The sequence below is a fragment of the Centroberyx gerrardi genome, chromosome 19 (genome assembly GCF_048128805.1).
Source record: "Centroberyx gerrardi isolate f3 chromosome 19, fCenGer3.hap1.cur.20231027, whole genome shotgun sequence".
Lineage (NCBI taxonomy): Eukaryota > Metazoa > Chordata > Actinopteri > Beryciformes > Berycidae > Centroberyx > Centroberyx gerrardi.
Genome location: NC_136015.1, coordinates 22,773,219 through 22,787,762, shown reverse-complemented (window position 1 = coordinate 22,787,762; position 14,544 = coordinate 22,773,219). Strand labels below are relative to the sequence as shown.

The window sequence follows — 14,544 nt, the reverse complement described above, 5'->3', positions numbered from 1 at the left end:
AGCCTTGGCGTAACCTAGTTCCTCCTCCAGAAATATAAACACAGACGAAGACTAATACAGCCAGAGACGAAAGAGGGAAAAGAGGATGTGATCTGCATCCTCACAACTGGACTTGAGGAACCAAAGTGTTGGCAGTTCTCCTCTCTCTCACAGTCTCTCTTCCTGGTAGAGTCAAGCCCAAACCTCATTGTGCAAGTTTCACAACCAGATTCAGAAGCAGAATCACTTTATCTTTTATACAACAAATTCATGACATATTGACAGCTTACACGATACAAGGACCCCGAGACGTATTGCAAAGCCACAATGCAAGATATACATCAGACTATACAGGACATTCTATGAATATAAAGTCAACATTTAATATCTTTGTGTATTCCAGCGGCATGGCATACAGTATGGCTATAGCTTTAGATGCAGTATAATGAGTATCCAGTAGTGCATCAGTCCCAGTGTACCATGAGGTAGTTATGACCTATAAATTATAAGATAGAGACACTTTTCTTGTGACGTAATTCAGAGAATGTTTTTGCCCTGTGGCAGCTGGACTTGAGGAACTGAGTAGGTGCATAATTTTTTTCTCAAATCAAGGATACTATTCCAGTTTTATAACAGTGAGAAAAGCAGGAGAATTCAAGGAATGTGAGAATTTGACTGTGCGTCAACTCTAATAAGAAGTGACGCAGCGTGGGAAAGCTCCATATTTATAGACTTTTATGGGCTGATCCACTCTGATTCATCATTAAACATATCATCACTCCCCACCATGAAAATATATGATTGTGAAATATGCAATTTAGTTTGGGAGCTACAGTTTTGGAAACGTTCTTATATCTATAATAAAAATAATATATATAATAAAATACACAATGTGATACATTCTTATTATAAGATTTGGCTGTTAGAGATTATAATGCCACATTTCTTGGCTCGTAGTGAAAGCGGAAAGAAAAAAACACAAAACCCATTTCAAATTTCCCACCAGTGTTTCTACCACATAAAATATTGTCTGTTTCTCTTTCTATCTTTATTATATTTAAATATTATGCTAATATGACTAAGGCATTATTTCAGGTTTGTAGAACATTTAAATTTGTATTAGTCAAGGCAAGACAAATTTATTGATATTTAACAAGGTATGTGATAAAAAAAAAGTTCAACAAAGACACAAAAAGAAACTAACAATCACACCTTCTTTCCAACTCTCATTATTGATTATTATAAACAGGTAAAACTGCTTATTGAAAAGCTTGCAGCACAGAAAACCACACATCTCTTGGCTTTATTTATAGGACAATGACCGCTGTGCTGTGTTCACAAAGCAAACCGTTCACGTCCGTTCAACTTGAAGTTCATTTGTGGTTTATGCATTACATGTACACCGCTTTTAACAAGCATGCACAGCTTTATTTCGTCTCAGATATTTTTAGAAATCAGGAAAAGATGACATTAAAAGTTACATCCGAATACATTTTCATACATGAGGCCCCTGATATTTTTAAAATATTATCTTTAGCATGGAAGTACAGTTGCGCACGTGAAACAGCCAAACCCCAGTAGAGAGAGGGGACTGGGGTGAAGGGGGATTCCCCAAACTGACAAAGGAGAGGGGACAGAAATGAAGCAACCAACAGACCCCCCACAGATGCTTAGAGCTTGAAATTCCCTCCTGTACTCCACTGTTTGGTTTGGAGCGCAAACAAAGGTTAAAGGCCAAATGTCCAACTAGGAAAAAAGATAGTTTTGCTTACTTTGGATTATAATTGTTGCTGACATCTGGGATACATTCTGAACAGTGTTCATAGTTTTTAAAGGATGTTTTGTTGACCAGCACTCATATCAGACACAGTTTTATTGCCTTTAGTAATTATTGGCTTTTATATTTTTAGAAACAACCATGAAATACACTGTCCTGATTTTTGCCCATTATAAAAATCACACAATCAGGATTCAAGTTATGACTTGCTCAATGTCCCTGCAGATTTCCCTCCTATTACACACAATGTCAGTTTATTGTCTATGGCAATAGACACACAACAGTTTCATTCCTCTTCATATTGCTTATATTCTTGTTTGTAAACTCCTAGTTTATTATTCTTCATATTATGTTGCATTGTAAACCTCAGTGCCAGTGCAGTCACACAAAAGTAAAATAAATCTGTGAGATATATAAGATATCTTCAAGTACCTGAGAAACACTTTTGACACTGATTCATTAACAGAACTTAAGACACACACATTTGCACACACAAACAAAGCTCTGTGTTTGTGTTGTATTTGCTCTGTCTCTTATATCACCATTATACAGTTTCATCAGCATTTGTGTCATTCATTTCCTCTAATCACACACGACAAGCCGGTTTGTTAAAAGGGTTTTATAAATAAACTGGACCTAGCTCAAGTTGACTAAACAATATAAATAATATTAATAATGATTCTCTTTTGTCTCACATACAGTAGTCATTTCAAAGTGCTAAAAGAAAGTGCTTGTTACAGAATGAAGCTCTGTTCCTTCACACCAGAGTCCCACCATCTTCACTTCTGAAGTATAGGTTTGGGAAAAATACCTCATCACTGTCATCATCATCATCATCATCATCGATTTCAGGATCTGGGACCTGGGAAGGGTTGGAATGAGGATTAGAAGACAGGAACGCCACCACACCTGGCTCAAACTTTCATTCATTTTCTTATTCTTGCTCCTATTTAGGAGCCTCGGGGGGCTGGAGCCTATCCCAGCATGCATTGGGTGGAAGGCAGGGAAATGCTGGACAGGTCAACAAAGATTAGACAGACAAGCACACTCACACTCCCATTCACACACAGGAAGGGAACGTATAGCGAACCCAGACCTTCTGGCTGGGAGCCGACAGCGCGACGCCGTCGTGCTGCCAGCTCAAACATTTTTGGCAAGTGACTATTACTAATTGTTCTCACCCAACCATAGTATTAGAAGGGAGGAGTTTGGCACACGACAGGACAATTGAACCTATGGTGGATTAGATAATTACAGGGGAGTATTTGCAGGTCAATTTAGCGTGCTTGTCTGTGATTGACAGCTTAGTTGGCACTGCCTGAATAGTTCTGACATGATAAAACCCACTCATCTTGTGCACCATACACATTAAAATCCAACACACCCATGAGCGTAAGGACAAATACAGTTATACATCACCGTTTGCCCAGGAATTTTTTCTTAGTGGGGAAAAGCTTCTCTTAAACTGTATTTAGAATAAATAAAACTAAGGGTTACACTGTAATGGTCCTTTTAAAGTCCGAACCAGAGTTTGATAGGTTGCTACACTGTATTGTTTCACATTGCCTAATATCAAGCAAACATATTGGGTAAATATTTTGGCAGGAGGACCAAAAATTAAACTAGACTGGCAGTAAGAGGATGTTTTCACATTATAATGCTACACCTTGCCATTGAACAACCCAGTATTACTGGGGGTCTTTTCATTTGACGATGTAATGCTCTGCGTCAGATGTAGGCTATTTCCGCTCTGGGGCAGCCGGTAGGTTTTACTCTAGCTAGTGAGAATATTGTTAATGATGCCGCGGTCGCTACTGGCTCGGCAGTTACCAACCAAGCTAGGGTCGTGAAATCTTTACTCTTTGCTGTAATTTGGCTAAAAACAACCCAAACAACCAGCCGTGAACCAACAAAACACACACCAGAAATGAGTTTTTGGTCCACGCCCGAGTCCACATGGTGTGTTCACATCTGTCAAAATGATCTGAGCTTAGCAAAAAGTGAAATCTGTACCAAACGATGTAGGTTTGGAAGCCACCTAAATCGCCTCATTGAAAAAATATATAGGTATATATTATTTGAGTCCAAGGTAACCCAGCACATCTATTGAATAGCAAGGGAAACCATAATGTTCATGTTTGCTTTGTTCCTTTTAGCACTTTGTACCTTTGTTTCTAAGGAAAGTGATATACAAATAGAGTTTATTATTAACATCATTATTATTATTAGTCGCAGTAGCAGCAGTATCAGGAGTAGTAGTAGCAGTTACAGTAGCAGTAATAGTAGTAGTATCAGCAGTAGTAGAATATACCTGCTTGGCAGCCTTGGACTCAGTGTCTACAAAGGCCACAAAATGGATCAGAGTGTATATTCTGGAAGAACAAAGACAACAAAAATTAGATTAAAATGAGATTAAGCAATGGATTAACATCATGAATGTCAAATATTGTAGTGAAAAACTGTACATTTGATCTTATCCATGTGATTACCTGTGGTACAGCATGGCCACAAACTGGACCACAACCAGTACGGCATAGCCCAGGATGAACATGAAGCTGACGGGGTCGATGGCGATGTACTCTCCAGTGAATTCTAGGTCGAGGTCGACTTTGGGGAGGCGGATGGTGAAGGTGGCTTCGAAGAGTTGGAGGGTGAATGTTGCCACCAGCCACAGGGCGTTACAGATGAAGTAGACAAAAGTTATCTATGCATGATGAGAAAGAATAAGATAAGATTAACTTCATGGACTAAATCCTGGCCCATGTGGGGAAATTGTTCCTCTTCTCCTGTCCTTGTGCTTCATAGACTGCCAGCTTTGACTTTTGAAGAAAATCCACCAACAAAATTGAGAGCTAACTCCAACCCACAATGCCCTATTTGTGCTGAACTTCATGTAATGTCTTTGTATTATAACCATTATTTAATTTGATTCATTTGATGACTTAAAAACACATTACCCATAAACAAATTAATCAAGAGTGTCACAATAAAGTCAAAAACGTATTTCCATTGTGTTGTAAAGATGGCAAGGTATATTGGGCTAACTGCATTCAACTTTGATGAGTCACTTAACACCAAACCCAAATCTGTGCAAAGCCTGACATCTAGTGGTAAAAGGCATGCTACTAAAATTGCCATCTCCTATTGGCTGCATCATTGGTGCTAGGTGATGTCACCACCTGTTGTACCCTATAGAAGGAAATGAGGTGATTTGATTGGTCATGATTGAAGCCAGGCCTATCACACCTATTGGTGATGTACAGGTGCGCGCTTCAGGCAATGAAATGAACAAAAATCAGTCGCCATGCCCTGTGCATTCATGCGGTGCAAATTTGACTGCATCTTGTACAGTGTGCCAATGATTGCCATTGATTGCCCAACACGCTCTATTTTCGTGAATCGACGGCACATGGTGCAAAGCGCAGTCAGTGGTGCATGGTGCAGGCGCATAGGGTGTGGCGACTGATGTTTAATATGTAAAGTAATGTAATGTAATTATGTGGCCAGCAGCCTGTGGGCAGATTGGAGGTTAAGTTCTACAAACATTTCTTGCAAGCACAACTGCTTTGAAGGCAAAAATAGCCCCTTTGGTTAGTTAAACCCATATGGACGAGAACAAAGAACCACATTTTTTCTGGCTAAGTGATATTACACTGAAGTACATGTAATTCAATTCCTTCCTGTGGTTTGGGACACACAGCTACCTTGTTTCTGAGCTCTCGGAGGTCATTGGTGATTTTTTTCTGTTTCTTTTTGTCCTCAGGAAGAGGTTCCAGGTACTTTGTCTGCAGTTCTCTCCAGAACTCCTCCTCATCCTGGGAAGAAATGCAGAAACACATTAGACAAAGTTTCATATATTGCATGTACATCATGTCTGCTGCTTATAAGTCATGGACAGGGCAGTAAAGTAACTTTTTTGTATGCCAGCCATATTTGCTGGTGCTTCCAAACCACATTCATTGTTGCATTTCTATTTGTCAGGTAATTTGATGAAGTGCAATGTCTGCAAATAACAATAAATAATAAATTGTATTATAAGTGTAATTCTTGTCCACTTTTGACAAGTATATATGGTGAGCCTCATTTTAAAGAAATTAAATAATAACAGTCTCCTTTGTTCAGATGTGATTCAAAGGCAGACAATTATGCTGAAGTGATAAAGGGAGACCTACACACCTTGTCAAGTGTTGCTTCTTGCAGGTACATGTCATCAGACATGCTCTGTAGTTGTGAGACCCAGCCTGGAAAGAGCATGGAGGTGGGATTGAAGAATTTTAGACAACATGACATGACATCTGAGAGTCTACTGGAATGTCAGTGTTTGGATGTTAATGTCTAGCCTTACATTGATTAGGACATATGAAAGGAGGTTCCTCTTGTCTGAAACAAAATCAGAAACCAAAGTCAGTAAAATACTGAGGTGATTATAATATCATACATCCATTTGTCCATCCATCCAACCGTTCACCTGTTCAACCATCTCACACTTCAGGTTGACAGCTCAGGAAACATATTAAACTACTCCAGTGTTTCACCTCAGAACGTACCTCTGCTCCTCCACAGTGGACCCAACATCCTCCACAACTGTGTTTTGGGGTCGAGGTACAGGTTGTACCACCTCAGATATCAGGTTCTCCTGGCTGATGCTGACTTCTTCTCTACTGCCCTTCTGGCAGGGGTTTTTACAGCATCTGGCCTGCAGGAGGAGCCATTCCAATGCACCTCTGGCTGCAAGGGTAAATTCAGTTTCAGTCCAGTCGACTCAAATCATAAAGTGAAAATATACAGTAGCTGCAAGCAGCTATGCACCAGTTTCCACTGCATGAGGGCAAAGAGCAGAAAACTCCAAAAGAGGATTAGGGCCACACATGAAAAATGTATGTGAGATTAATCTCAGAATTCAGAGTTTAAAGTCAGAACTCTGAGAAAAAAGTTGTAATTCTGAGAAAAAAGGCAGAAAAAAATCAGAAATCTGAGAATAGTCAGAATTCTGAATTTAAAGTCAGAATTCTGAGATTAAAGTCAGAATTCTGAGAAAAAAGACAGAATTCTGAAATTATAGTCAAATTTCTGAGAATAAAGTCAGAATTCTGAGATTCTGAGATTAAAGTCAGAATTCTAAGAATAAAGTCAGAATTCTGAAATTAATGTTCTAAAGTCTAAGAATTCTCAGGATTCTGATTTTATTCTCACAATTCTGAGATTAATCTCAGAACTCAAATCAATTTTTCACATGTGGCCCTAATCCTCTTCCGAAGAAAACTAACATCAAATGTAGACCTGGTAGACACACATCAGTAAGACATCCTAATAGCAGCAAAATTTTGTTTTTACTTGGCTCTAATTCCTTGCTATCGATGTCACACTTGGTGGGTGTTACTAAGTCATAATGTTGATGCTTGTGCCAAGTTTGGTATTGATAGGCCATTCAGAGCCAAATTGATAATATATTAAATATTAATAGAACAGTTATGTGTTCTATGTGATCTGTTCTTTTCTATTCTACTTCAGGGTTCAAACTGGCGTCTACCTTTCTGGACTCTTGTTTGTGGAGGGGCTGCAGGCGTGGCAGCTCCAGCAGCAGGCATCGTCTCTCTGGTGCCCCAAGACACATTGTTCATGTTGACCATGGAGTAAATAGCCAATAGGAGATAGGCGCTTGGGATGCAGAGGATGTAGAGGAAACCATAAAACACCAGGAAAAACTCCTGGGGATGCATTGTCGCGGTGATGACGTAAAGGATTGCCATGGCGATGATGAAGATGCTGCTGGGAGTCAGGATGGTTTTGTCCTTCACCATGGTGCCTGATTGAGGATAAAAAATTAGGACGGATAAATTTGAAGGTTCAAAGCAGCCAGCACCTTAACCTTTAGGCTACTGCCACCACCCACTCATGGTAGCATGGTAATCTCCTATGATACACCCAAGAAGGCTACTGCATAATTATGTTTATGTTGTTGTTGTGGTTCAAAACTCAAAACATTGGAATGTTAATCACAGCCAACACCCAAATTTTGAAATGAACATTGGTTGACACATCAGCTCTTTGGCACCACACCTTGCTCTTATTTTTATGATACAAATAGTATAATAATACTAATAAAAATACACTTATTTGTATAAAACATTTTTTAAAACAAAGTTTAAAAAGTGATTCTCAGTCAAGACAAACAAAACTCCCAGAAACAAGGTTACACAAGAAAGAGGGCAGGAGCATTTATCAATATTTTGATGTGTAAAACATTAAAAGATGTAAGAAAAATGAAAGACAAGAAAAAGAAACACTTGCCAGCACTTAGTTTAAAAGGCTCGGGACTTTCTAATTTACAGCCAAAATGTTATTTTCTGTGGCTGATATTGAGTGGCTAGGCTTAAGGTCCACTTACCTATAATAGACATTACCACTACCAACATGAAGAAGGCATAGCCGACGCTCATAACTGCTGCAATAAGGATCTGAGTGTCTGACTTGAGCTTGAAGCAGAGACCCAGGTAGATAGCAGGAGGTATTACAGCCAGGATCAGTGCGCCGCTGGGGTGAAAGTTAAACATGAAGGTAAAACTACCTGAAAGACAGACAGAAAGCACACACAGGGTCTGGTTTTACAATAGATGAATTAACATAACTTACCGTAATTAACTATCTCTGCCCTTTGAACAGGACCATAATGGAATTTAGTATCCTGGCTTAATTATTTTTGCCTTTTTACAGTGTCATAAATTAATCAATCAGTGGGTAAAGGGCTTCAATTGTATTTTATTTTTGTATTCATTGAAATTATTTGTAAAAAATAAAATAATACTAACGTATATCCAGTGGATTGTGGATTACTTCACTGTGGGAGCAGCAATCCAGTATGCAGGATTTGTTTGTTTTTAAATTTCATTGTCTCATTTTGTCGTATCAAGCACCTGGTCAGGAGGCTGGATGTGCATACAGTACCTCCTTGCTAAATAATGTAAAACCATCAAGTTACACACAGAGACAAAAATCAACCTAACCTGCAATCATGAGGCAGATGGTGGCGGGCCCCAATATGGATGAGGTGATGCCAAAGAGATGGTACAACATGTAGAGTTTGGAGACGGATCGGTTCCTCTTGGAAATCATGTTGGTGGAGCCCAGCAAATCCACAATGTTTGCCATGGTGGACGGACCCCATCGACGACGCTGAATATGTGACAAAATGTGATATAATGTTATACATATGTCACCACACAGACTTATATATATGTCTTTCACAGATTTTAGTTTTTCGGAGGCAGAGCTGCTCTGGAGGCAGAAATAATCTTATTGGTTGAGTTAAACCTCAGTGGGTGGAGCCAAAGAAACTGTTTTTCTTGGTAAGTAATGACTGAAGCCTAGAGAAAAAGACAAGGAGAAAGAGGCAAATGTTATGAAGCATATTTCTCTTGCTCCTGACTGAAAAAAGTTTGGCCATATCAGGTTATCTACGTTAGTAAGTTAGCCTAGCTGACCTTCCAAGTTCAAACTAGCTATACAGCCTATAGCTATCTAAGTTAGTTTAGTTTAGTTAGGTAAGTAAGTTAGTCAGTAGCTAGCTGCTGACCTTCCAACATCATGAATAAAAAAAAAGTTTCCCAGTTCGCTAATTTACACTACAAAAAAATGTGGTTCTTTGGCTCCGCCCATTGAGGTTTAACTCAACCAATGAGATCAGCATGTCTTTCCACAGTGCACTGTGTACAGTTCAGTTCTGTTCTGTTCAGAAACCTGTACTGGTACAGCACACAAACATACTTGGAACTGGCCCAAAGGTGCTGCAGGGACCTTTTTATATTTGTCATATGCAACCAATAAAAACAACCTCTCAGTTTCCCCATGGGAGACTAAAGGGTTCTGATACTGTACCTCACTCATAGGCCCAGTATGAGTAGGGCACAGTATTTGTGCATTGGAAAAAATATCACCTAGCACTCACCTGGTTGTAGAATTCATTGAACTCCTCTGGGGCGTTGGTGTAGGCATCAGACGCTGCGTTGTACTCCACCCTCCAACCCTGCTTCAGCAGCAGAGTACACAGCCAGCGGTCCTCCCCTAGAGGGAGGTAGAGAGAGAGTGTGTGTGTGACAGACAGGGAGAAAGTGAGAGGGATTATGTGTGTGAAAGACAGCGAGATCGAGTGAGAGACACTGAGTGATCTATCAATCAGTCTATTTTGTAGAGTGACCTCTACCTTGGTCGTACTGGATGTAGTGTCTGGCCTCCAGGGACTTGGTGGAGTATCTCTTCATCACGTTGTTGTCCATGAGAGCTGCTGCCCTGAACAGGCTGAAGCAGCCCGGGCTACACAGCACACAGCCGAACACGTGCTCCGCTGTCTTTTGTAGCCAGTGGCCTATAGCATACTCAAACTTCTGGAACCAAACCATGGGACCTGACAAGGGAACAGAGAGATATTATAACACAAACGTCTGCAAAACAAATTAACATTTAGATTGTTATACTGCAAATGTAGATATAAAGTAGACTTCAAGTTTTTGTTGTTGTTGAATTTTTCAGGTAGATGCTCTCAAGATCAAGGAAAACAGAATCGAATCAAATCAAATTGAATCGAATCGAATAGAATAGAACATTTTCCACTCCCGGTGAGGTAAATCCTGCCACATACTGCCACAAAATATATTCTGCTACTGTTGTGATACTGTTGCAATTATTTTTTGTACTTCTTTAATATACTTGTACTGTATTTTTTTTGTCATAGTATACTGTGTGCCAACCTGAACCAGTAGGGTGAATCCTGCCACATGCGGCCCCAACAAGCGGGTACAGTTTCAGGCGATCAATCAGCAGCATCACAGCAGCCGGCTGGAAACCTGTGTCCCCGTCTAAGGCCAGGAGGTAGGTGTTGTGCTTCTCTTTCTGGAGGAACAGGGACAGGAATTTGCTCTGTTTTAGAATTACGCTATAGCCTGCTACTTTCCATAGAGAAATATAGAAGACATGCAATCTATACACACACAAGTTCATGCACACAAATGCCAATTTATATGTACTGTATATATAATCTATATAGTGTGCATAAAGGTTTGACCGATATGGGTTTATTCAGTGGTGATACTGATATTTTTGGATTGAAGCTGCCGACTCATTTTGTGCCGATATTCAACATCAACATCTCTAAATTTCAAGTCAAGTCAAGAAAACTTTGTCATTGTACTGCTGTGCAAGACAACAACACAACAAAATTACGATGGCACTCCCTGATAATAAAAACAATATAAAAAGAACAATATAAATATAAATTTGATTGTTTTCATGCCAACAAATTCCAAAAAGTGTTTCTCCCAGAATTTTATTCTGAGAAGGGTGGAAAAGAAACCAGTGTAGCATTGATCAATTACACAATAATATGTAATCAAACAGCTATCCTGTAGCTGTTGTTGGTGGATGACACTGACTGGCTGATATCCGATTTATTGGTCTAACCCTAGTGTGCATATACACTTTGCACTATACAGCATGTACATACACATATACAATGATGACAAAGTTGGTGTGCTTGTGTGCATGTATGCCTGTGTGTGTGTGTGTGTGTGTGTATATATATGTTTCTGTGTGGATGCATGTGTGTTTTCTGTCATCTCACCTCTATCTTTGTCTTCAGCTCAGCCTCCTCCTCCCCGTTCACCCAGCTTATGTAATATTTAGTCATGAGTCTCCAGCCCAGAAGATAGTACAAGTACATGACCTGGAAAATAACAAATAATGTTTTGCAAAGACATACTGACACAGATACCTCTTTAAAATCCCATACAACCAATGTTTACATCAAACCTGACAATTGTGTTAAAAAAAAAAAATAAATAAAAAAAAAAATAGTCCAACATCTTTTTGATAGAAATTCATACACACAAAAGTAACTAAACCCTAGACCAAAGTTTTTGGATTTGCTGCCATCTAATGGTTAAAAGTGTGCTATTGCAATTGCCATCTGCTGTTGGCTGATCTCTCTCACTGGCATCAACAATCAGCCAATAGCAGATAGCAATTGCAATAGCATGCTTTTAACCATTAGATGGCAGCAAACCCACAAAAGTGGTATAGGGATTAATTTCTCTTTAAGCAAGCCATACTAGCATGAAATAAACAGGATTATTGTGGTAACATAATAATTTTAGAGAAAAATTAGGACTTTTGTTGAGAGATATCCATTTGAAAACGATCACGAGTTTTCTTACAAAATGATCTCTGGCAGAAAAGTAAAGCCAGTTATGTGTTACTGTTAAAGTTACAAATTATCTGAAAAGACCTTTGCTTACAAAATATGTACGGTTTTGATGAGAGAATCATCTTTTTTTTTTTTTTTTTTTACTTTAACTAACTGATATTTTAAGACAAAAATTATTCAAAACTGGATACATACAATTTTGTAATGAAACCCATCACATGATTTGCCCACCTGGGACCATCTCTTCTTGTGGCGGATGAGTTGCTTGTCCTTGAAGTGAACCACCAGCTTGTTCCCGTGAGGCATGGTGACCTCCAGACGACCTCCATACGGCGTCCTCAGGATATTCTGGTCAGGGATCTGCTGCTGCATTCTGAAGAGGCTCCTATCATCCCCCATGAAGATACTGATGCAGAGGATGACAGAGTAGTTCAGAGTTTAAAGTGGCAATCTGCGAGATCCTAATATTTCTATTTTTGGTGAAATCTTTGGTGTGAAGTTGTCATTGCTGTGGTGTTTCTGCACTGCACTTCCCAGAGATCACCTGTCAATCAAACATTGCGGCCAGTATTGCAACGTCGTTTTCCATGGATTTTCTGGTGCTGAAGTTTGAGTTCTATTTTTGTTGTGTTGTGTGTGCCAAAATGTGCATTCCCTAAAACATGTTTCCCTGGCAGTGTGCCCTTTTGTCCTCGGTGTGTGTTGTTATTTTGCCACTGCACAATGAAGTTATTGTGGGTGGAATGCAATTACTGAATGACAGGAGATTAATATATAGCCTGACAACTTCCTTATATAATCATTGGATGCTTGTGGTTTGAGATGAGACCAGAAACAAGCGTGATCTCCGTCCATTACAAGGCAACTAGGTAGGTTACTTTTGGTAGACTACTTTCATTGTAATACCATTAATGTTTTTAAAACTTGGCTTTACCATTTAAAAAGACAGCAATTGGAAAGCAATCTGCAAAAATTTTAATTGTTTTGTTATTTCCTTGTTGTGAAATAGCAGTGAAGACTATGCCAGGGGAAACAAATTTTGGCACAACACCAGCCCTTACTTTGGGCTGCCCTACTGTGGCTCCTCAATGATCTAACAGTGAGACATAGGCCTTCTATGTGAGGTAACTAGGAGACCTACTTTATCTTTTATGTAAAACAGTTCAATGCACTATAAATGTATACCATGTCTAAGCATGGATTTTACCTGTAAACTTCTCTGATGGTTTCCACAAGGGTCTCTGCGTATTCGTTAATGTGGCGTCCCAGACTCCCCGGAACATCTTTGAACGCATCGTCAAAGAAGATATGGGTCTCGAAGATCACATCAGTGTCCTTTGGATCCTTCTTTGGTCTGTATTTGTCCAGTCTGGAGAGTTGAGAGAATCACACAGAGGTGCTTTGATATTTTGCTAAAATCTCCCTAGACTGATTTTTCTGTTGTTTAATTTTCTGAGCTCTCAAGATCTAGGAAGATGCAACCCTGGGACAACGCTGAACTGCATTATCCAAAATGGTTGAAAGAAAATTCTCTGGACAGTCATGCACCTATATTAAGGATTTTTTTTTTCTTTTTCACTATGGGCAGCAGTCCTCCAACTGGAAGGCATTGGTTCAATCGCCTGTGATAGCAAACATACAAAAGTGTCCTTGAACAAGAAACTTGCTCCCTCTAGGGGCGCTGTTGTATAACTGACCGAGTGCTCTCAACTCCCTGTGGTGAGAGGCAATTTCCCTTTGGGGATCAATACAAAAAATAAATCCAACTACTCAATATAGGAATGGGAAAATGACTGTCCATAAAATTTTCTTGTGACCTAGGGGTCTGTGTAACTCACCGGAACACCGAAAAAATTATCTGCATCATCTCGGTGTAGGTCTCATGCCACATGGTCGCACATAGATACACTGTCACTGGGTCTATCGACTTGACACTTGAAATGACAAGATTTGCAAGTTTAAGAAATTGATTTACATTTAGACAATTGACAATCAAAGTCTAGCCAGATGATTTGTTGATGACATCCGTTCCCAAACCCCTAATCCTAACCTGAACCCTCCCCACTACATGCCTAGCTTTTTACTCTTAACCTAAACCTAATACTAATCCTACTTATATATCCTCATTTTGCAGCATTATTAATAACACTATTCCCTATTCAGACTGTGTTGCCTCTTCATTCAAAAAAGAAATTCAATGTTTAAAACAAAAAAATATTTTTTTATTTTTTCAGCCTCATGAGGACGCCACCTATCTCAGTTTCAGATACAATTTTACAATATGTTATCCAGTTGCATCGTTGGATAACACATTTGCATACAGCCAATCATAGCAGCCAATCATAGCATTCCAATTTTCTTCTTTTCTCCAGTTTGTGTTAACCAGCCTTTCAATTTGCATAGCACAAAGGATGGCCTGTTTTCCCCTCATTTGCCATTAGTGGCTGGTCCCCGCCTTCCCAGCAGTTTGGCAGCTTAGCAGACAATTTGTTTTTATATATAAAAAAACATTATTTGAACTTTACAAATGAAAGATCGTTCTGCAACAATTGATACCCCTTTTACTGTAATTTCTAACTACAAAAAGGAATGC

The 14,544-nt window shown here is 39.3% G+C and overlaps 1 protein-coding gene across 1 annotated transcript; it reads right to left on the bottom strand.

Moving 5' to 3' along the window:
* Positions 1-2,513: 2,513 nt before the first annotated feature.
* LOC139928413 (chitin synthase chs-1-like) lies at positions 2,514-13,842 on the bottom strand. The gene is made up of 15 exons (XM_071920965.2): positions 13,790-13,842; positions 13,159-13,320; positions 12,183-12,357; positions 11,370-11,471; positions 10,501-10,642; positions 9,957-10,157; positions 9,702-9,817; positions 8,761-8,929; positions 8,145-8,324; positions 7,287-7,562; positions 5,933-5,997; positions 5,461-5,571; positions 4,246-4,460; positions 4,068-4,128; positions 2,514-2,618 (listed from the first exon to the last, which is right to left on the bottom strand). Exons 1-15 carry the CDS (start codon positions 13,840-13,842, stop codon positions 2,514-2,516), a joined length of 2,133 nt encoding a protein of 710 aa, XP_071777066.2.
* Between the last annotated feature and the right edge of the window lie 702 nt (positions 13,843-14,544).